Raw genomic sequence first — 21,858 nt, 5'->3', positions numbered from 1 at the left:
CCCTCTGACCCTCCCACTTTCGTACTCTCTCTCTTTCAAATAAATGAATCAAATCTTTTTTAAAAAAAGATGGGAAAATAAAAAAGGCAAATTCTTTCCATCCCCAAACAACAGTCTAATATAAGAGAAATACATCTCCTTGAAGAAAAAGACAATGACAAGGGCTCCTATTGGAGGAGAGACACATTGGGACTTTGTTTTTAGCTGTCACACAAATGGGAAAGGTTATTTCACTAGAGACACAGGATTCACTAAACGAAGACATAAGAGTCGATAGTGACTGAGGCTGAAATGACTGCATGGGACTGATCAGATGTGAAGTGAAAAAGAGATCGACAGTGAGAGTAAGGGTGAGACAGAAAGGGCAGGGCCACCCCCTGATTTCCAGCTGGAACAACTGTGCAGATACTAATACATTTACTGGGAAGTTTTGGGTTTGTTACAATTTCCCATGTTGAATTTCAGGGATCTGTGGGACTTATACAGGGAGATATCCAATAAGGTAGGATGATTTGCTTTGGACATATAGATTTGGTAGTAATCAGGGCGCCTGGGTTGCTCAGTGGGTTAAGCCTCTGCCTTCGGCTCAGATCATGATCTCAGGGTCCTGGGATCGAGTCCCACATCGGGCTTTCCACTCGGCAGGGAGTCTGCTTCCGCCTCTCTCTCTGCCTGCCTCTCTGCCTACTTGTGATCTCTCTCTGTCAAATAAATAAATAAAATCTTTAAAAAAAGGAAAGATTTGGTAGTAATCAGCATATAAGCATGTAACGGGTTTTAAAGCCATGAGAGCAAATAAAATCACCCAAGAAGGATTATAAAATGACAAGAGATGAAACAGAGTCCAAGAAAGAACCCTAAGGAACATTTTAGAAGGAAGGGGTGTACAGAGAGGAATAAGAAGTAGCTGAGTAGCAGGAAAAAAACAAGGAATATTTCAAATAAGTTTGTGGTCAAGCATGTTCAAAGCTACTGGGGGGAGAAAAAAGATGAAGACTAAGAAGTTTCTATTAGATTTAAAAACCAAGACACAACAGATCAATGGAATGATGAAGGCACAGCCAGCTGGCAGTATTAAGAGAAGCTGGGAGAAACAGGACTGGTTAAAAGGACGTAGCCTTCAGACAGGGTAGTTCAAAGTACCCAAAGTGAAGGAGATAGAAAGAAAGACTCAAGACAGGAGAAAGAGGAAAATGGGAGAGAGATGGCTTCCAGAACCCAGGCAGAGGAATTAGTCTTAGACTCCTTACCACATTTAACTGCAGTCAGGAATTTAAGCAGGCTGTAGTCAGTCAAGCCACAGATCAAAATTCCTATCTTCTACTAAGCAAAAACTGTCCGCCAAAATTAGCTTAGTTTTGGTTCACTCCCTTGATAGCATAAATAGCATGATGAAGGGAGACGGCAGCCAGCTTAGCTAAGGAAAAAGCAACTGACAACAGATGGGAGTGACTGCAACACATGTACCTCCTTCTGCTGTAAAAAGATATTCTGCAGAGCAGTGACTGCTTCTTATCCACCCTAGTGTTCCTTGCAGCACCTAGTGTACAGCCTGGGATATAACAGGTGTTTAAGAAATCTCTGCTGAATGATTTAAGCAATGGGAAGATGGAAGCAGAATGTTTCTATAAAACCACAAAACAATTCTGAGTCATTGGCAAAAAAATAAAAAATAAAAAATAAAATAAACTCACATATATACTCTAATCAATCTCAGATAAAATTCTAATTCCAACTGCGTTTTAGTCTATACTCAAAAGTATGAAGTCAAGTGAAAGGTACTCCCCTCCTGCCAAAACCTTAAAAATGTTAATGCTCTTTGCACTAATGTACAGAATTGTTGAATCACTATACTGTACACTTGAAACTCATATAACACTGTGTGTTAATTATTCTGGAATTAAAATTTTTTTAAAATGTTAATGCTCGGGGTGCCTGGGTGGCTCATGGGGTGAAGCCTCTGCCTTCGGCTCAGGTCATGATCCCAGGGTCCTGGGATCGAGCCCCGCATCCGGCTCTCTGCTCAGGGAGCCTGCTTCCCCCTCTCTCTGCCTGCTTCTCTGCCTACTTGTGATCTCTGTCAAATAAATAAATAAATAATCTTAAAAAAAAAAAAATGTTAACGCTCTTGGGCCCAAGAACTTTACTTCCAGGTATCTAGTCTAAGAAAATTATTAGAAATGAGACAAAAATAATGTGCAACTGTGTCCACTGTAGTACTAATTATAATAATTAAAATAATAATAATAATAATAAAGAAAGAAAAAAGGAAATGGAGAGGAAGAAAACAAGCTCAATGTAGGCATCAAGAGAATGATTAAGAAGTATCACAGATTGGGGTGCCTAGGTGGCTCAGTTGGTTAAGCCTCTGCGTTTGGCTCAGGTCATGATCCCAGGGTCCTGGGATCGAACCCTGCATCGGGCTCCCTGCTCAGCGGGAAGCCTGCCTCCCCCTCTCACTCTGCCTGCCTCTCTTCCTACTTGTGATCTCTTTCTCTGTGTCAAATAAATAAATAAATAATCTAAAAAAAAAAAAAAGAAGAAGAAGTAGTATCACAGATTACACTGTATGTTAAACCACTAGAATTTAATACTTTAAAAAAAAAAAAAAGAGGAAGTATCACAGAATAGTACTCACCAAGTAAAATGTTCTTGAGTTTCTAACAACATGGGAAAGTGTTTTAAGATCATTAAAAACTCAGACTATCAAATTTTATATAGCCTATAAAAATATGCACAGAATAAAACTACACAAAATAGTAACTAGGGTTATCACTAAATGGGAAGAATTATGGATGGTTTTACTTTGCCCCTTTACTGTTTCACATTTTCCAACTTAAAATCGTATTATTTTTACAACCAAACAGTTTTTAAATGTTCAATTATCTTGAATAGGTGGCATAATTTACCTTTTCAGGCACAGAACTATTTCTATCTATTATTAGGTATAGATTAAATTTTTTAAAACTTTACAATGTGGCCATACAACCATTGCTCTTCTGGGATGTAAAACCGTTTCCTTCCTATATGTACTTACTTCCCAAATTAAGTTACACATACCCAAAACTGGGCTGGGTGGCTGGAAGAACGGGGTAAAACCCAACTGCATTTTAAAGCAAATTCAGTTGACTCTAAGAAGTAAAAACATTTTTAATATCAAGACTCTCATAAATGTTAAAACAACAACAAAAACAAAAAAACAAAAACAAAAACAACCCCCTTGCTCCCTCCTGACACATTTCCACATGGAGAACTTCTCCAGAGAGCTCCTGTCCTCCTCTCCCCATTCTTACCCTGACACCTTCCACCCTTTCTGAGCACTTTCCCTTGGTTCTGCCTCCTACCCAAAGAAGACATTCTTATCTGCTCTGACAGAGAAAAGACCTGAGTATTCCAAACTGCCTGTGACTAGGTAAATAAGCATGCCTAATTCCAGGGTGGAAACAGCAAACCTACCTTACCCCATTAACTGCTGCTGCTTCCTTCAGTGAGCTTTTCCAGTAATAAAACTATTTCTTAACATCCATTAGAATGTCTATTATCAAAACCAAACTAAAGACAGAAAATAACAAGAGTTGGCAAGGATGTGGAGAAACTGGAACCTTTCTGCACTGTTGGTGGGAATATAAAGTGGTACAGCTGCTGTGGAGAACAGCAAAAGTGGGTCCTCAAAAACTTAAATGTCGAATTGTTATATGACCCAGCAATTCCACTTCTGGGTATATACGAAAAGAATGAAAGCAGGGACTTGAACAGATACTTGTTATACCAATGTTCACTGTGGCATTATTCACAACAGCCAGAACGTGGAAACAAACCCAAAAGTACACCAAAAGATGAATGGATAAACAAAACGTGGCAAATACATGCAATCAAATAATATTCAGTCTTAAAAAGGGAGGAAATTGTGACACATGCTGCAACATGGACGAAACTTGAGGACATTACGCTAAGTGAAATAAGCCAAACACAAAATGACAAATATTGCATGATTTCACTTATATGAGGTACCTAGAATAGTCAAAATCAGAGACAAAAGATAGAATAGCAGTTCCAAGAGGCTGAAGGTTGGGGTGAGGGATGGGGAGTTATTATTTAATGGATACAGAGTTTTAGTTTGGGATGATGAAAAATTCTAATGAATTGTAGCAACAGGGGCACCTGGGGGGCTCAGTTGTGTTAAGCATCTGCCTTCCGCTCAGGTCATGATCTCAGCATTCTGGGATCAAGCCCTACGTCAGGTTCCCTGCTCAGCGCAGAGTCTGCTTCTCCCTCTCCCTCCACCCCTCCTGCTCATGTTCTCTCTCAATCTCTTTCTCTCAAATAAATAAATAAAATCTTAAAAAAAAAAAAAAGAATAGTAGTGATAGCTGGACAACAATGGGAATGTACTTAGTGACACCAAACAGCACACCTAAAAAATAGATGGTAAATTTTATATGTATATTTTATCACAATTAACAACAAAAAAACCTGCCAATTTAATTATGTCCTGTCTGATTCCTGTGTCCTTTCTCAACTGGCCCTGAACTCAGGATATTATTTACTGACCTCTGGAAGCAACAGATACAGAGTAGAATATAAAATTGTCATGAATTTTGAAGATAGCACAGAAAGCTCTCATGGAAGTTACACCAGCAATGGACTACTTGAAATCACAAACTAGATCCACTTAAGTTACCTACTATCAGGAAGAGGGGAACCTGGGTGGCTCACTTGGTTAAACGTCTGACTCTTAATTTCAACTCAGGTCATGATCTCACAACCTTGAGATCATGACCTGAGCTGAAATTAAGAGCTGGGCTCCGTGCTTAGCAGGGAGTCTGCTTGAGATTCTCTCTGCCCTCACCTTCCCGCTCTCCCCAGCCACACTCACCTTGTATGCACATGCGCACAAGAGAAGTCTCTCTCCCTCTCTCTAAAAAAAAGAGAGAGAGAGAGAGAGATTACTCAGCAAGAAAGTCTGAGAAGTATAGTTGTAAAATGTTTGCCTATAAAGACCAAAAAAAAAAAAAAAAAAGAATCCTATACATAATCTGATTGTTAGAGACAACTAAGAAATCCCTGATGCAGATAAAAGACCAGAGCTTCAGTGATGATGGGACAGAAAAAATTCTCACGGGGAAAAGTAGAAAGTCACCTCTAACATCTCAAGAAAGCTAGAAAGTTGTTTATTATAATGGAAAGAACATGGCTTAGGGCCAGAAAGATACAGGTAGGAACTCCAGTGTGACCTTGGGCAGATAAAACATCTGGTCCTGAGTTTCCTCAGCTGTAAATGGGGATAAGAATATGTTTTACAGATTTACAATGAGGAAAGAAAGAGATTAATATATTTCAACCCATTTTTTATAAAGATTTTATTTATTTATTTGACAGAGATCACAAGTAGGCAGAGAGGCAGGCAGAGAGAGAGGAGGAAGCAGGCTCCCCGCTGAGCAGAGAGCCTGATGCGGGGCTTGATCCCAGGACCCTGAGATCATGACCTGAGCCGAAGGCAGAGGCTTTAATCCACTGACACACCCAGGCGCCCCTCAACCCGTATATTTTTGAAGTGTATTTCAATATGGTTAATGCTCAACAAATACTGGTTCTCTCCCACTGCAGGAAGTCAACTCCTCCACAGGCAAATTCCTTTGATCGAGGCTCATTTTCTAGATCAGTTTTCTAGATCTGTCTTATCTTCTTAACCTGAGTTTCAAGTCAAAACAATGGGACCTAAAAAGCTCTAAGACTTCCACTTCTTTTAAGAAATTATTACTGTTAAATGAAACAAGATGGGATCAGGAGGGAGACAAACCATAAGAGACTCTTAATCTCACAAAACAAACTGAGGGTTGCCAGGAGGAGTAGGGTAGGGAGAGGGTGGTTGGGTTATAGACACTGGGGAAGGTATGTGCTATGGTGAGTGCTGTGAAGTGTAAACCTGGCAATTCACAGACCTGTACCCCTGGGGCTAATAATACATTATATGTTGATAAAAAAATTTTAAAAAGAAGAAATTATTACTATTATTACCCAGTAGGCATTTTGTCAACAATGAATGGCCTGAGATGTTATCCTGCTTGCAAGCTAACAAGTTAGCCCAGTTTCATGGATGCTGGCTTCTAGAAGGCATGAGACTCCTGAGACAGAGACAAGAGACTTCAGCAGCCATAGCCATAGTTCCCATCACACAGGGCAACGCAAAGAGGACCAGAGATGCCTGCACCTGCAGGAGGCTGTCATACGGGTGAGGAACCTTGTGTACAGAGAACCCAGATCTTTCAGTGGGCAGTAAGTCAGCCTGACCTCTGCAGCAAGGAGACCTTATGTTTATTATATTGGATGGCAAATAAACTGACTTTTGTTCACAAGGAAGATACTATATCTTCTAAGACTGTTTGCTATACAAATTTTGGGAGAAAAAACAGTAAGGGACAGAGGAAGAACTGTCTCCCAACAAGCATTACTGTGTATTACATTATCCAATCCTGTCGTCTAGCCACCAGTTCCCCTCCTTAGAGACAAGGATTTCTCTCAATTTCTTGTGTACTTCTTCAGAGATATTCTATGCACCTACAAATACACATGTGTACACACACACACACACACACACTTACTTTATTTTTTAAACAAATGCTTGCAATTATATGCACAGTTCTGTACCCTGCTTTTCTTTTTTTTCTTATGGCTTTGAACTTTTTTTTTTAATATGAGAGAGAGAGACTCCAAGCGAGGGGAGCAGTAGAGGGAGAGGCAGACTCTCCGCTAAGCAAGGAGCCCGATGCAGGGCTCGATCCCAGGACCTCGGGATCATCACCCGAGCCGAAGGCAGATACTTAACTGACTGAGCCAGCCAGGCGCCTCTGTACCTTGCTTTTCTCACAGTTTTCTTAGGGATGGTTTCATACTGACACATATGGCTCCAACTCATTCTTAACATCTGCACAGTCATCCATTTTATGGCAGTATCATATAGTTAACCAGTCACATTATGAACAGCGTTGTTTCTAGGCTTTTCGCCCACTTGATTTCCAAAGAGGTTACAACCAATTTAACTCCCATCCTTTAATGAAGAACAAGGAGCTATTTCCTCACACCATCCGAAGGCAGCATTGTTTGCCAACAAAGATAGGGTATAGCTCTTACCTATGAACAGGACTTTCAGACGTTACTAGTAGGCTTTTCAATACCTCTTATACTCAATATTAAGTTTCTAAAACTTAAGTGCAAGGTAATGTTATACTGTGGAATAAACTCATAAAAGATATATAGGATCTAGTTCTGATTTTCCCACTGACTACTGCCATGAGTGACCTTGGTCAAATCAATCTCTCTGGGCCTCAGTTTTCTCATGTGTTAGATAACCCTTAACCTAAATGTGTGTACATCACTCATCTCTTGAAACTCTAAAGGTTTTTCTCAATAGGAAATTGTTATTTCAAAAGTAAAATTTGCAAATAAGAGCAACATTGCATTTATAATTAAAAATTTTTTAAGTAGAAAACTTTTTCTGATACCATATCTTACTCACATAGTGATACTTACTTATCCCTCATATACTTCTAAAAGGTCTTCACAATAGCCATTTCAGTAAGACCAAGACACCACAGACCTAGAGAATATTGAGGCACTGGAAGTCTCACTGCCACCCTCACTATCTACATCTATTCTCTCATTCCATTTTGGCATGTATCTCTCTCTGGTTTTATTTTATTTTTTTCTCTCTCTCTGGTTTTAAACCATACTTAGCTCCCAAATACACTCAAGAGTAACATTTTTGTCTGTAATAGCATAATTCAAGAAATGAGTATAAAGAAATGTTTTCTTCCTTTGGACTAATTCTTTCTAAATTGAAAGTAAAAACAGAAAAGCATTTTTCTTCCTTCATGTTTGAATAAACAACAAAAAAAGGGGGGGCAACCACACAAGATACAACAATCAATGTTTGCTTTCCTTCATTTATTAATGGACTAAAGAGTTAATTCTTCTTTGGAAAATTTCATATTTATGATCTAAGTTACCAATAAATATTATTTATTTTGGTACATTGGTACCAAATAAATTTGGTATTTTGGTATATATTTTGGTATTTTGGTATATATTTTGGTATATATTTTGGTATATATTTGGTATATATTTTGGTATATATTTTGGTATTTTGGTATATATTTTGGTATATATTTTGGTATATATTTTGGTATTTTGGTATATTTGGTATATTGGTACCTCAAAGTACCAATAAATATTATTTTTAAAAATGCAGAAAATAAAAAGGCTCACTCTTTTATTTAAATAAAAGAAAAATCTCTTTTTTTTTTTAAGATTTTATTTATTTACTTGACAGAGAGATCACAAGTAGGCAGAGAGGCAGGTGGGGGCGGGGGGAAGCAGGCAAGGAGTCTGATGCGGGACTCGATCCCAGGACCCTAGGATCATAACCTGAGCCGAAGGCAGTGGCTTAACCGACTGAGCCACCCAGGCATCCCAGTCTCTTGATCTTTTAAGTAACAGTTTGGTAGCAATACACACACACACACACACACACACCCCTTCAAACTCCCTACTGCTAGGAAACAGATCACCTCCTAATTATAAATATCTATATAATCAAATGATTCCACAACTTGTATAGCTACAACTTCTGTAAAAGTTTTTAAATATTACTTTAAAATATACATTGTATATTCTAAGATGAAAGCAGATCTTTCTGGGACGCCTGGGTGGCTCAGTCAGTTAAGAATGGCCTTTGGCTTAGATCATGATCCAGGGTCCTGTTCGGTGGGAAGCCTGCTTTTCCTCTGCATGCCACTCCCCCCTGCTTGTGTGCTCCCCACCCCCGATAAATAAATAAATAAAAAGTTTAAAAAAAAAGAAAAGCATCTCTCTGAATTACCAAGAATCTAACAGTAACAAAAAAAAATTTAAGGGACACCTGGGTGGTTTAGTTGGTTAAGCCGTTGCCTTCAGCTCAGGTCATGATCCCAGGGTCCTGGGATCAAGTCCCACATCAGGTTCCTTGCTCGGCAGGGAGCCTGCTTCTCTCTCTGCCTCTGCCTGCTACTCTGCCTGCTTGTGTGCGCGCGCTCTCTCTCTGACAAATAAATAAATAAAATTAAAAAAAAATTTTTAAGACATCAGTATTACATTTATATTATATTTATACAGAATATTCAAAATTAGTTATTAGTTATTTTAAAAATACCATGATGGCAAAACAGGATAAAATCCCATTCAAAACTGTAGCTAAAACCTCACTCATAAGATAGAAGCAAATTAAAACTACACTGAAACACCATTTTCAACATAACAAACTTTTACATTCTCTCCATTCTAATTAATATGTTACCCTCACAAGGCTGACGGAAGGTAAGCACTCAGACATTAGCACTGTAAACCACAATGAAGGAGAAATCTGACAATAACTATCAAAAACAAACTAACTCAGTAATACCACCACTGGGTATTTTTCTCACAAATACATTTATATGCTTGCAAGATGACATGTGTACAAGTCTGGGGCCCTCTATGAGGGGATTAGTGCCCTTTTCTCTCGTATCCTTCCTCCCTCTCAAATCTGTGTTAAGCCAGCCAGTGCAAAGTATTCTTTTATGGCAAACAGAACTAATACATACAGCAAAATACCTCTGTGGTAAAACTAAAAGTTTTACCAAACTTTTTAAATACCTCTGTGGTAAATACCTCTGTGGTAAAACTAAAAGTTTTACCAAACTTTTAAGCAAACATATATTTGCTTAATTCTTTAAAAAAAATCTCTGGAGGGATACCTGGATGGTGCAGTCAGTTAAACATCCAACTCTTGGTTTCAGCTCAGGTCATGATCTTGGGGTCATGAGATTGAGCCCAGCCTGGAGTCTGCTTAAGACTCTCTTTCCTTCTGACCCTCCCCCCAATTCTCTCCCTCTCCCTCCCTGCCTCAAATAAATAAATAATAAATCTTAAAAAAAAAAAAAAGAAAGAAAGAAACCACTCTGGAAGCATACACAAGAAGCCATTTTTAGGTAGGAGGAGACCTGAGCCAGTAGAGGATGGGAAAAGATTTTTCACCTTCTAAATATTTTTTTAATAAACTGAACACACTACCTATTCCAAAAAATTACATTAGAAGTATTCTTTTCATTTATGTTATAAATATGTGAAACATCTTCAAAATGATAAAGAAGTTTTCTTTGTAGAAATGACGGTACAGGGGCACCTGGGTGGCTCAGTGGGTTAAAGCCTCTGCCTTCGGCTTGGGTCATGATCCTAGGGTCCTGGGATCGAGCCCCACATCCGGCTCTCTGCTCAGCAGGGAGCCTGCTTCTCCCTCTCTCTCTGCCTGCCTCTCTGCCTACTTGTAATCTCTGCCTGTCAAATAAATAAATAAATAAATAAATAAATAATGTTAAAAAATTTTTTTTAGAAATGACGGTACGGGCTCAGGCACCACTTTAAAAAGGCCTCTATCAAGGATAAGAAAGCTGTTTTAGAAGCAACTACTGGTTTCATCTCACCATTTACACCATTCTCATTTGCTTCCTCCCACCTTCTCCCTCTCCCCCTGTCTCTATCTCTTTGCTCTCTCTGTTCTTTTTTCTTTCCCTATTTTTCCTCTTTCTTTTCATTCTCTCCCCCTACCATCTTTGACTAGGTTTTCCAGCTGCAGCCAGCAACAACCACAGACTTCAGTTTCTCCCCTCCAGGGCCCTTCCGACCAACCTCAAGAACAGCAATGGAAGTAAATGGCAAAGGCAGCCAAAACTCAAATACAGGGAGACTCTGAGTGGGAAATCATGCTTTGTTACAAGACCTAATAAACCCAAAAGAGAATCATTTCTTTTACCACCAAACTAAGTTGTTCTAAACCCAGATGGTAATACCAAAAGAGTAATTATTAAATCAGGCAATTTGGGTTTAACTTAAACCTGAGTAAGTCTGGACACAATCATTTTATTAAGCAAGATCAGTACAAGGGAAGATTCTCAGCTAGGGAAGATCTTCCCTCTCTGCAAGGGTATAACTTACATCAAGAATATTCTCCACTATTTTCAAAAGCAAAAACAGAAGAGTTTAAAAAGACATAATTTCCAACAAATCTATTTGATTCTTCTGGAACCTAAATTATGCAATTTATTTGAAAAGGATTAAAAGGACTAATTTGCAAGTTCTAACATTAACCTGTTTGTATAGTTTTGATACACTATAACTTCTATGTAACAAATGGACTGTATTTAGATCTACAGAGCAAAAATATACAACACTAAGAAATTAGAGTATCCCATTATAAGCCAAACCTTTTTCCTCAAGGTTTGGTAGAGTTCTCACTAAATTTTTGGAACAATATTTTATACATGCCTCTAAGTTGCCTTTCCCTTATTTTTACTAGCATTGATAGCCAATTTCAGATGAAGAAAACAAAAACTAGGGTACGGAAATATACATTCAACTTTCCTTTAACCCCTACAGAGAAAAAAAATATTCACAACTTCTTCAAATCAAACTCAAAAGAAGTGGTCAAGCCTTGAAGACAGTAAATGTTATATTATATTTAGGCAAATCTCCTTTCCCCATTTGCAAACAGGTATTCTTCCTTGTAACAGACATTCATAGTGGTAGACACCAGGTCTGACCGTAAAAATTATTTCTAAACTATACATTTGTAGACTTCTATCCATTTACTGAAACCCATAATTATTTGGTAATGAGGAAAGTAGATCTGCCCGTTTATTAATGGTGCTTAGCCAGCATGGAACCCAAAATAAGGAAAGCAGGCCTGTTATATACCCCAATGTGCTATTCAGTTCCTCCTCTGGGTAGTTCTCTTCTGTCCATTTCAATAAACAAGTGGCATATTTGCAGATTTGTAAATTTTTCTAAAAGCTGACATGAAGAATATGAAAACAATGGAAATAAGCACATTTTATACATTATTTAAACATGTATTATGAAAAAAGAAGGAAAAATCCAAAATTAAGAAATCTGTTTTCCTTTTAAACGGTGAGCAAGGACCACAACATACGAATATAAATTATTTTGGAAAGAAGAACATTTAAGGCTATTCTAATAAATTTACTTCTCAGCTTTGGTTTTTAAAAGGGTCATCATGATATACTTTGCAAATGGAGCTGAGGCTCTTCTTTTTTTTTTTCCTTTGGAAGATTTTATTTTTAAGTAATCTCTACATCAGTATAGGACTTGAATTCACAACCCCAAGATCAAGAGTGGCATGCTCTACCAACTGAGCTAGCCAGGCACCTCTCTTCTCTTTATGATTCCTGTTCAGATTCCTCCCCAAATAAGCCTTGGGAGTCCTTACTTTTCACTGTTATGAATGTATACATTAATTTGGAATTAACAGGGCTTCACACATGGTAGAGGATCAAAAATATCTGCTACCTGAGTTAGAACACTAGTAAATGATGAAACCATACTTTCTAAACAATTTATCAGTAATTCTTCATTCCTTGGGGGCACCAGCGTGGCTCAGTCAGTTAAACACCCGACTCTTGATTTTGGCTCAGGTCATGGTCTCAGGGTCATGGGATCTAGCCCTGCTCAGCACAGAGTTGCTTGAGATTCTCTCTGCTCCTCCTCCACTTGTGCACACACGCTCTCAAGCTCTTTCTCTCTCAATAAAAATCTTTTAAAGATAATAATAATTATTAATGGAACACCTGGGTTAAATGTCTGCCTTCAGGGGCACCTGGGTGGCTCAGTGGGTTAAGCCTCTGCCTTCAGCTCAGGTCATGGTCTCAGGGTCCTGGGATTGAGCCCCACATCGGGCTCTCTGCTGAGCGGGGAGCCTGCTTCCCTCTCTCTCTCTGCCTGTCTCTCTGCCTACTTGTGATCTCTGTCTGTCAAATAAAAAAATAATTTAAAAAATCTTAAAAAAAAAAAAAATGTCTGCCTTCAGCTCAGGTCATGATCCAGGGTCCTGGGACTGAGCCCAGAATCAGACTCTCTGCTTAGCAGGAAAGTCTGCTTTTCCCACCCCCTTTGCCCCCCACAGCTCCTGCTCATTCTCTCTCAAATAGATAAAAAAAAAAAAAAAAAAGGAAAGAAAAAAACCTTTTAAGATTTTATTTGTTTATTTGACAGAGAGCTAGAGAGCATAAGTAGGCAGGCAGAGGGAAAAGCAGGCCTCCCGAGAAGCAGGAAGCCCAATGCGGGACTTGATCCCAGGACCCTGAGCCCAAGGCAAGATACCCAACTGACTGAGCCACCCAGGCACTCTCAAATAAATAAAATCTTTAAAAAAATAATAATTTTTATTCATTCCTTTAGAGAGTTTATCCACTTTAAATACCTCTACGCAAATAACCACCTAGAAATAAAAGTTCTTCCACTTACTAGCTACGTAGCCTTGGCCAATTCATTTTGAACTCCATTTTCTTCAACTGTAAAATGGGGATAACAATGTTCTGCCTTCCTCTAAGAGTTGTGAGGGTTAAATGAGACAACAGAAGTGAAAACACTCTCGATACTATAAAGGCAATTATCTACCTTCCTAATGCCCCACATCTCTAAGGTCTAGCTAGATATGCAACTTAAACATTCTGGCAACTTTAGCTCAACATACCTAAAACCAAATGCATCATTTGACTCCCCAAATCTGTTTCTCCTGTGGATTTCTCAAAGTTTCAAATCTGGATGACTGATGCCAATTTTTACTCCCTTCTCTCACTATAACCCTCCAACCAATCACCAAAGTCTGTCAACCTTCCTCAAACAGTTTCCTCCTTTAAGTTTCCTTCTTTTCCAGCCTACTAACACCTTTCCTGTATTATCTCATGTCTAGATCATTGCAACAGATCACCTAGTAGCTCCTCTTATTTCTAGACAATCAGTTTCAGTCCCAAACCCTCAGCTTTAGAAACAAATGTCCAACTGCCTACTTGTTAAATCTATCTCAACAGAAGATGACAATCTAGAGTCTATTTATACTAACATCTGTAATAGGCACCTTCTTAGCTGGATCCTAGCAATCCCCACCCCGCCGGTTTTCACACCCGTGTGTGGGCTGACCTTTACCACTTACTTTTTTTTTTTTTTTAAGATTTTATTTATTTATTTGAGAGAGAGAATGAGGGCTAGTGAGCACGAGAGAGGGGAGGACCAGAGGCAGAAGCAGAACACCAACCCCCGAGCTGAGCAGGGAGCCCAATGCAGGCAGGATTTGATCCCAGGACTCCAGGGTCATGACCTGAGCTGAAGGCAGTCACTCAACCAACTGAGCCACCTAATGAACAGTGAGAAGTGACAGGACTTTACTTCCATGGTTAAGTTACAAAAGACTGACTTCCACTTGATAGCATTCTCTTGCTTTCTCACTTCCTCTCTCTGGTGAACATGCTGCCAAGTAATAAGATGCTCTGTGGAAAGGCCCATGCAGCTAGGAACAAAGGAGGTGGCTAGCGGTCAGTTTATGAGGAACTGAGGTCTTTGGCCAACAGGTCAAAGGAACTGCATTGTGCCAAGAGCCACGAGGTAAGCCAGGAAGCAAATTCCTCCCAGTTGAGCCTCAAGATGACTGTAGCCTTCTGAAAGACCCAGAACCAGTGGACCCACCTATGCTTCACAACACTGTGGGATTAAAAAATGTTGCTGTTTCAACACACTAAATTTTGGGGTAATTTGTAACATAAAAGTAGGTAATACACTATCTCACATATTTCAAAATAAATATATAGTTACCAAATCATTTTAAAACCACACAAAAAATAAGTATTTATAAAAAATAACTTTCAAGGGCGCCTGGGCGGCTACGTGGGTCAAAGCCTCTGCCTTCGGCTCAGGTCATGATCCCAGGGTCCTGGGATCGAGCCCCACATTGGGCTCTCTGCCCGGCGGGGAGCCTGCTTCCCCCTCTCTCTCTGCCTGCCTCTCTGCCTACTTGTGATCTCTGTCCATCAGATAAATAAATAAATAAATAATCTTTAAAACAACAACAACAACAACAAACTTTCAGGTGCCTGGGTGGCTCAGTCCTTAGTTAAGCATCTGCCTTTGGCTCAGGCCAGGATCCCAGGGTCCTGAAATCAAGCCCTGCATTGGGTTCCCCTGCTCATCTGGGAGTCTCCTTCTCCCTCTCCGCCCTTCCCTACACTAGCTTATGAGCACACATGCATGCACGCTCACTCTCTCAAATAAATAAATAAATAAATAAAATCTTAAAAAAAAAAAAAAAACTTTCTATGGGCTCAGTTGGTAGAACATGCAACCCTTGATCTTGGGGTTATGAGTACAAGCCCTACACTGGGCATGGAAAGTAGTTAAAAAATTAAAAAATAAATAACTTTCTATAATTTGAATTGAAAGGAAAAAAGGTAGATGTGATAAAAGTTTTCTATATGCCTGAAAACATGTAAAAATTAAAACAAGTAATTTAACTATACAAAATTGAATATGTTGTATATCTTTATTATATAAAGAACTAACATAAATTTCTCTGGAACTATAGTGAAGAAATCAGTAAAACATGCTGACTCCAGGGAGGGAAACTGGGCAGAGAGGACAAGTATGCAAGGTAAGCATTTCACTGTATGTACTTCTTTTACCTGTTTAAAAAAAGAAATAGGCAACAAAATATCTTTAAAGTACTACTGGTATTAAAAATTAAAAATACTGGGGCGCCTGGGTGGCTCAGTGGGTTAAAGCCTCTGCCTTCAGCTCGGGTCATGATCCCAGGGTCCTGGGATCGAGCCCCGCATCGGGCTCTCTGCTCAGCGGGGAGCCTGTTTGCCTTCCCCTCTCTCTGCCTGCCTCTCTGCCTACTTGTGATCTCTGTCTGTCAAATAAATACATAAAATCTTTAAAAAAAATTAAATATATTAATTGACATGTAATATTTTAAAATATACTTCAAGTATATTAACAAGAAAAATACTGAGAAAAAACAGAAAAATGAATAAAACATATAAGCAGACACTTCACAAAAGAAAAAACATAATTGATCATGGGCACCTGGGTGGCTTAGTCGGTTAAGCGTCTGCCTTCGGCTCGGGTCTTCATTCCAGGGTCCTGGGATTGAGCCCACGTTAAGCTCCCTGCTCTGCTCACCAGAGAGCTTGCTTCTCCCTCTCCCTATGCCTGCCACTCTGCCTACTTGTGCTCGTTCCCTATCTCTCTGTCAAATAAATAAATAAAATCTTAAAAAAATATATATATAGTTAATCATTAAAAAAGTAACTCAAAATGAATCAGAGACCTAAATATAAGTGTTAATATAAACTCTTAGACCAAAACATATGCATTAACCTTTGCAGTCCCAGACTTAGCAATGGTTCTTAGATGTGACACCAAGTATAAGCAAAAAAATAAAAAAAAAGATTGGGCTTCATGAATAGTGGAAGTTTTTGTGCTATAAACAATATCATGAAAAAAGTGAAAAAGTATTCCACAGAATAGAAGAAAATATTTGCAAATCATATATCTGATAAGGAAATGTATCCAGAATACATAAAAAACTCTTACAACTCAATAATAAAAAGATAAATAATCAATCTTAAAAATGGGCAAAGGATCTAATAGGCATTTCTACAAAGAAGATATACAAATGACCAGTAAGTACATGAGAGATGCTCAATGTTTTTTAGACATCAGGAAAATGTAATTCAAAGCCACAATGAGAGACCATTTCACAATCACTACGATAGCTAAGACAAGTGCTCATAAGGATGTGAAGAAATTAAAACCCTAATACACTGCTGACAAGAATGTAAAATGGTGCAGCCACTTTAGAAAATAGTCTGGCAGTTCCTCAAAAAGTTAAACATTAAGTTACCATACAAACCAGCAATTCCATCCTAGATATACACCAAAGAGAAATGAAAACACGTGTCCACACAAAACCTGAACACAAATGTTCAAAGTAGCATTATTCATAATAGCCACAAAACAGAAACAACTCAAATGTCCATCAACTGATAAATCAATAAGCAAAATGTGGTATATTCATATAATGTAATATTATTCAACCATAAAAAAGAATGAAGTAATGATACACGTTACAGCATTTATAAACCTTGAAAACATTACACTGTCTAAGTTTGCAAAGCCAAAGCCCAGGGTCTGAATCATAGGGTCTTTACTGAATTTCAACTACTCAGTAAGACATGACCAAAAATCTCCATTTTTAAAATGGGATAGTAGCAAATTACAGGTACAGTTGAATATATTGGCTCCCAAGTTCCAGAAATAGCTGAGGCCATGGAAGAGAACAAAATAACAAACAGAAAACACACAGCTTAAGAAGATGATGGAATATCACACCAGCCTTTTAAGGAAAAGAGCCAAACAAAGATAACTGAGAAAAGGAGAAACCAAAAGAAAGTAATCAAGTCAAGAAAAGAGAGGCGCTTGGCTGGCTTAATCAATGGAGCATGCAACTCTTGATCTCAGGGGTTTTGAGTTCTAGCTCGCTGTTGGGTATAGAGACTGCTTAAAAATAAAATCTTAAAAAACAAAAAACCACCACCAAGAAAAGAGCTGTAACAATAAATGGGAATATGAATCTAAAAAACTCATTATTTCACTCAAATCCTTGGCGAGGATAGAGCCAACTGTTGAGTCAAGCAATAAATGAGGATTAAGGAAAAGGAGGCAGCTGAGTGTAAATGACTTTCAAGAGGAAAGGATTAGGCTGGATTTTATTATTGTTGTTGTTTTTAAAGTCTAGAGACCCAGTCTCAGGGGAAGAAGCCAGGCAAGAGAGTAACACAGGACAATAGAGAAACTGCTTGATCAATGTCCTAGAGGGCAAAGGGACAAATTAGATTGGGGGGTAGCTGAAGAATTAGCCTTGGACAAGCCTCATTAAAATAAAAATATGTATGTAAATGCAGAAAAGCATTTATATCTGCACCCATGGGGAGGAGTTCCTTCTTAAACACAGAGTGTTTTCCTGGATGACTTAGGTCATTGTGACTGATTATTGCACTAGGAAGTAATATAACTGAGTCTGCATGTTAATTTTTCAAATCTTCTTGGACTGTCCTACATTGTCAGTTGCCATTTTTGCTGGTACATTTCCTGTGATAGTCTTTTTCACTTGTGCTTCCAACAGATTCTAGTTTGAAAATTATGTAACCATTAAATAATACTCTAAATAGGGGATATTACAATTCTGAATCAAAGTACAGAAGTACTTTGTGTATGGTTTTATGAGAACTTTCTCCAGGACTAAGAAACCTGTTTTACTTCTCAATTCAATCGAGACTGGGTTTCAAAAAGCTAAGGATAACAGAAGACTGACTTCTGACTTGGAATATTACTTTATTTTGCTTCCTTAAGTCATATCAAAATATCCCTACCAAGTAACTGATAATTTTATACAGTTAGTCCTAAGCCACCAAAAAAAAAAAAAAAAGTCATGTTGATTCCAAAAGTGCACCTGAGCATCTCACAATAACTTAATATACTTTCTTGCCCTATAGTCATTTATCAATAAAAAGTTATAATTTTCTACTTCACTTCTGTATGCTAATATAGTCATGCATATTTCACATATATGGATATTATTCATGATAAATGTATGCCCTTTACAAAATCTTGGTTTTAATCCCTTTCAAATTTCACACAAATTTCACAACTACAAACAGCACAAGGCTGAAAAGGACTAGAATTAGGTACACAGGCAGTCAGTTACCCAAAATTCATTCCTTTAGTTTCAATACCATAAAATAGTCTGATTTCATTCACTCTAAAGATTCTGGTGATCTAGCCAATTCTATTTCTGGGTATTTATCTGAAAAAAAAAAAAAAAAGAAAAGAAAACATTAACTTGAAAAGATTGTCTGCACCCCCATGTTTAATGCAGCATTATTTACTATAGCTAAGCCATGGAAGCAACCTAAGTGTCCACAACAGATGAATAAATAAAACAAAACGTGGTATATAAAATGGAATATTACTCAGCCACAAAAAAGGGGAAATCCTGCCATTTGCAACAACATGGGTGGACCTTGAGGGCATTATGTTAAATGAAATAAGTTAGACAAAGACAACCAAATACTGTATGGTCTCTTATATGTGGAATCTTAAAAAACAAAACAAAATAAAAATGAACTCATTAAAAAAAAAAAACGAACTCATAGCTAACAAAGACAGATCAGTGGTTGCCAGAGAGGGGGCGTAGAGTGGAGGGTTGGGCTGTGAACTGGGTGAAGGTAATCAAAAAGTATAAGCTTCCAGTTACAAAATAAGTCCTGGGGGTGTAATGCATGGTGACTATAATTAATGATACTATATTTTGGGGTGCCTGGGTGGCTCAGCCATTAAGCATCTGCCTTCGGCTCAGGTCACGATCCCAGGGTCCTGGGATTGAGCCCCGCACGGGGCTTCCTGCTCAGTGAGGAGCCTGCTTCTCCCTCTCCCACTCCCCCTGCTTCTGTTCCCTCTCTGGCTGTGTCTCCGTCAAATAAATAAATAAAATCTTAAAAAAAAAAAAAAAAGATACTATATTGTGTATTTAGAAGTTGCTTAGAGAGAAATCTTAGAAGTTCTCAACACAATAAAAAAAATATTGTAACTACTGGGGTGCCTGGGTGGCTCAGCTCATTCAATTAGGTGACCAACTCTTGATTTCGGCTCTGGTTGTGATCTCATCAGGGTGGTGATACTGAGCCTGGAGTTGAACTCCACACTCAGCAGGGAGTCTATGTGAGATTCTCTCCCTCTCCCTCTGCTCCTCCCTTTGCATGCCCAGTTCTGGCATTCTTGCACGGGCACGTGTGCTCTCTCACGCTTGCTCTCTCTCTAAAATAAGTAACTAAATCCTTAAAAAAAAAAAGTTGTATCTATATCTAGTGATGTTCTCTAGATGTACTGCGATCATTTCGAAAACACATGCAAATAAGGAATCCTTATTTGTATGTGTGAATATAATTAAGTTACATGTCAAATATATCTCAATTAAAAAGATTCTGGATGGTTATATCCCTCTCTACTTTACATATCAAAAACAAAAACAAAACTACCATTGCTTCTCCAGCACTCTTTTCCTGTTGCTTAAATTTTTTCTTCGTATCAATAAAAATTAACAAATGTAGAATTTCTCAACAAGACAGAGCTTGTAAATGGCCTGACCAACTCAAACTGAAACATCTTCAGGCTCCCTGGTCTGGAGTACCAAAGGCAGGAGCATCTGTACCTCTGCCCCTGTATTCAAATTATTTATGCATGGCTCCCCTTCTAAGTCACAAACTGAGGTGAGAATATTCTTATTAAATGATTCCATTCAATCATTCCATGAATGTTTTGAGCACCTAGCATGTGCGAGCCTTTGGAGAGAGCTGAGTTAAGCAGTTCCTGCCCTCACAATCTAGCAGGAGAGGCAGGCCTGTGAACAAATTGCAAGATGGGCAAAAACAGAAGTTGAGTACAGAAAAATTAAATCAGAGGAGGGATTAACTCTTGCGATGTTAGAGGAAGTTGACGGATACATTTATGTATTCTCCAAAAGGCCTTCAATAAATAACCTGTTGAATGGACGAATGAATGAATGAAAACCTTGCTAATGAAAGATGAGATCCTAGGTCCAACTGAGATGTTGCTTCGGGAAATCAGTGGGTTACTTTACCTTTCAACAGCTGCAGAAATGTAGACTCCAGTTACCCCCACCTGAGGAAATCACCTTGAAGAAAGTGTCATACCTGTACTGCCAGCCTTTTGCACTGCCACCGCGGCTGCTGCTGCTGCTGCTGCTGCTGATTCCACCCCCACAGCTGCTGTTGCTGCTGTTCTTGTTCGGGGTCACCGCTGTGGCCAGGCCCTCCAGCTTCCCTTCACTCTCTGAGACTTTCATTGTTGACACTGGTTCACCCCCCTGCATCTTAACTCCGAAGTCCATTTGCCCTTCTCGGACGGGAGAGAACAACTCTGCAGCGGAGTTTTGTAGGTAATTTTTAAGATCTGATCTGAAGGTGATTCCAGTTACTAAATCAGGCCCGCGGCTGGAGTGGGAATCATCAAATCGTCCACGGGAGGACTACAAGCATTCCTACCAAAGGAAAACTTTTAAGAGGGCAGGGGCAGCAATGAGGACAGAGATCCTTTAAATATGTGTCTCCTTCCCGGCAAAAGCAGGTAGGAAAAAACCTCACCCTGCCAGACGGTTTGGTGGCACACTGGAAAAAAAAAAAAAAGGCTGAAGCAGCGTGGGGAGGTCGCGGACTCTAGCCAAGAGGGCTGGGCGAAGGACGGAGGACCACGGACCGCGACCCGAGGCCTGACCTCTGAGCTGACGGCCTGAGCTACCGCGCTCCCTCTTCTCCTCCAGCGGGTCCTCTGAAGGAGGGTTCCGTGCAGCCTGCTCGACGGTTCCCGCCGCAGCCCCCGAGACAGAGCCGCGGCCGCCCGCGCGCAGCCCGGGAGGAGGGACGGGGAAGGAGGCCGCCGGGGGCGGGACGCCGGCTCCCAGGGCCGTCTCTCCTCCGGCCCGTGGCGAGCCTCTCGGGGCGACTTCCTCCAACCCCCCGGCCCTGGGACCTCGACTGGGCTCCCAGGAGCCGGCGAGTTCCTCTCCCTCTCTCCAGCCCCAAACGTGAATGCCACAGCTGCGGCCGCCGCCCCACCCACAACCCCACGGCGAGTCACCCACCCGCCTGCTCTTTCCCCGCCTTCCCTTCCGGAGTAGTGTGAGCTCACTTCCCCCAGAGCAGAAGCGCCTGGCGCCATCTTGGCGCAGGGCATGCGGCCCTGAAGGGGGCGGGGCCTCGGAGGTAGGGGTGCTTGGGCGGTTGACCCGGAAGATGGGAAAGGACGGAGGGAGAAGGAGGCGGGACAGCCAAGGAGCGTGAAACAAAGAAGTGGTACGATGTCGTGCGCTGTTGAAGTGTGACTTCCGGCCTTCCTAACCGGGTCCTGCCCATTCATTTG

At 39.8% G+C, this 21,858-nt stretch overlaps 1 protein-coding gene across 1 annotated transcript in view; it reads right to left on the bottom strand.

The window, feature by feature from the left end:
• OSBPL11 (oxysterol binding protein like 11) overlaps positions 1-21,517 on the bottom strand; it is a 96,853-nt gene extending 75,336 nt beyond the window's left edge. The window contains exon 1 of the mRNA XM_080796263.1: positions 20,634-21,517. Within this exon, the coding sequence (XP_080652389.1) occupies positions 20,634-20,830 (197 nt within the window). The 5' untranslated portion in view covers positions 20,831-21,517. The remainder of the gene's footprint in view (positions 1-20,633) is intronic.
• Positions 21,518-21,858: the final 341 nt, after the last annotated feature.

Source organism: Martes martes, assembly GCF_963455335.1.
Source record: "Martes martes genome assembly, chromosome: 1".
Classification (NCBI taxonomy): Eukaryota; Metazoa; Chordata; class Mammalia; order Carnivora; family Mustelidae; genus Martes; species Martes martes.
The sequence above is the reverse complement of the archived record's forward strand: the minus strand, read 5'-3'. Positions and strand labels throughout refer to the sequence as shown.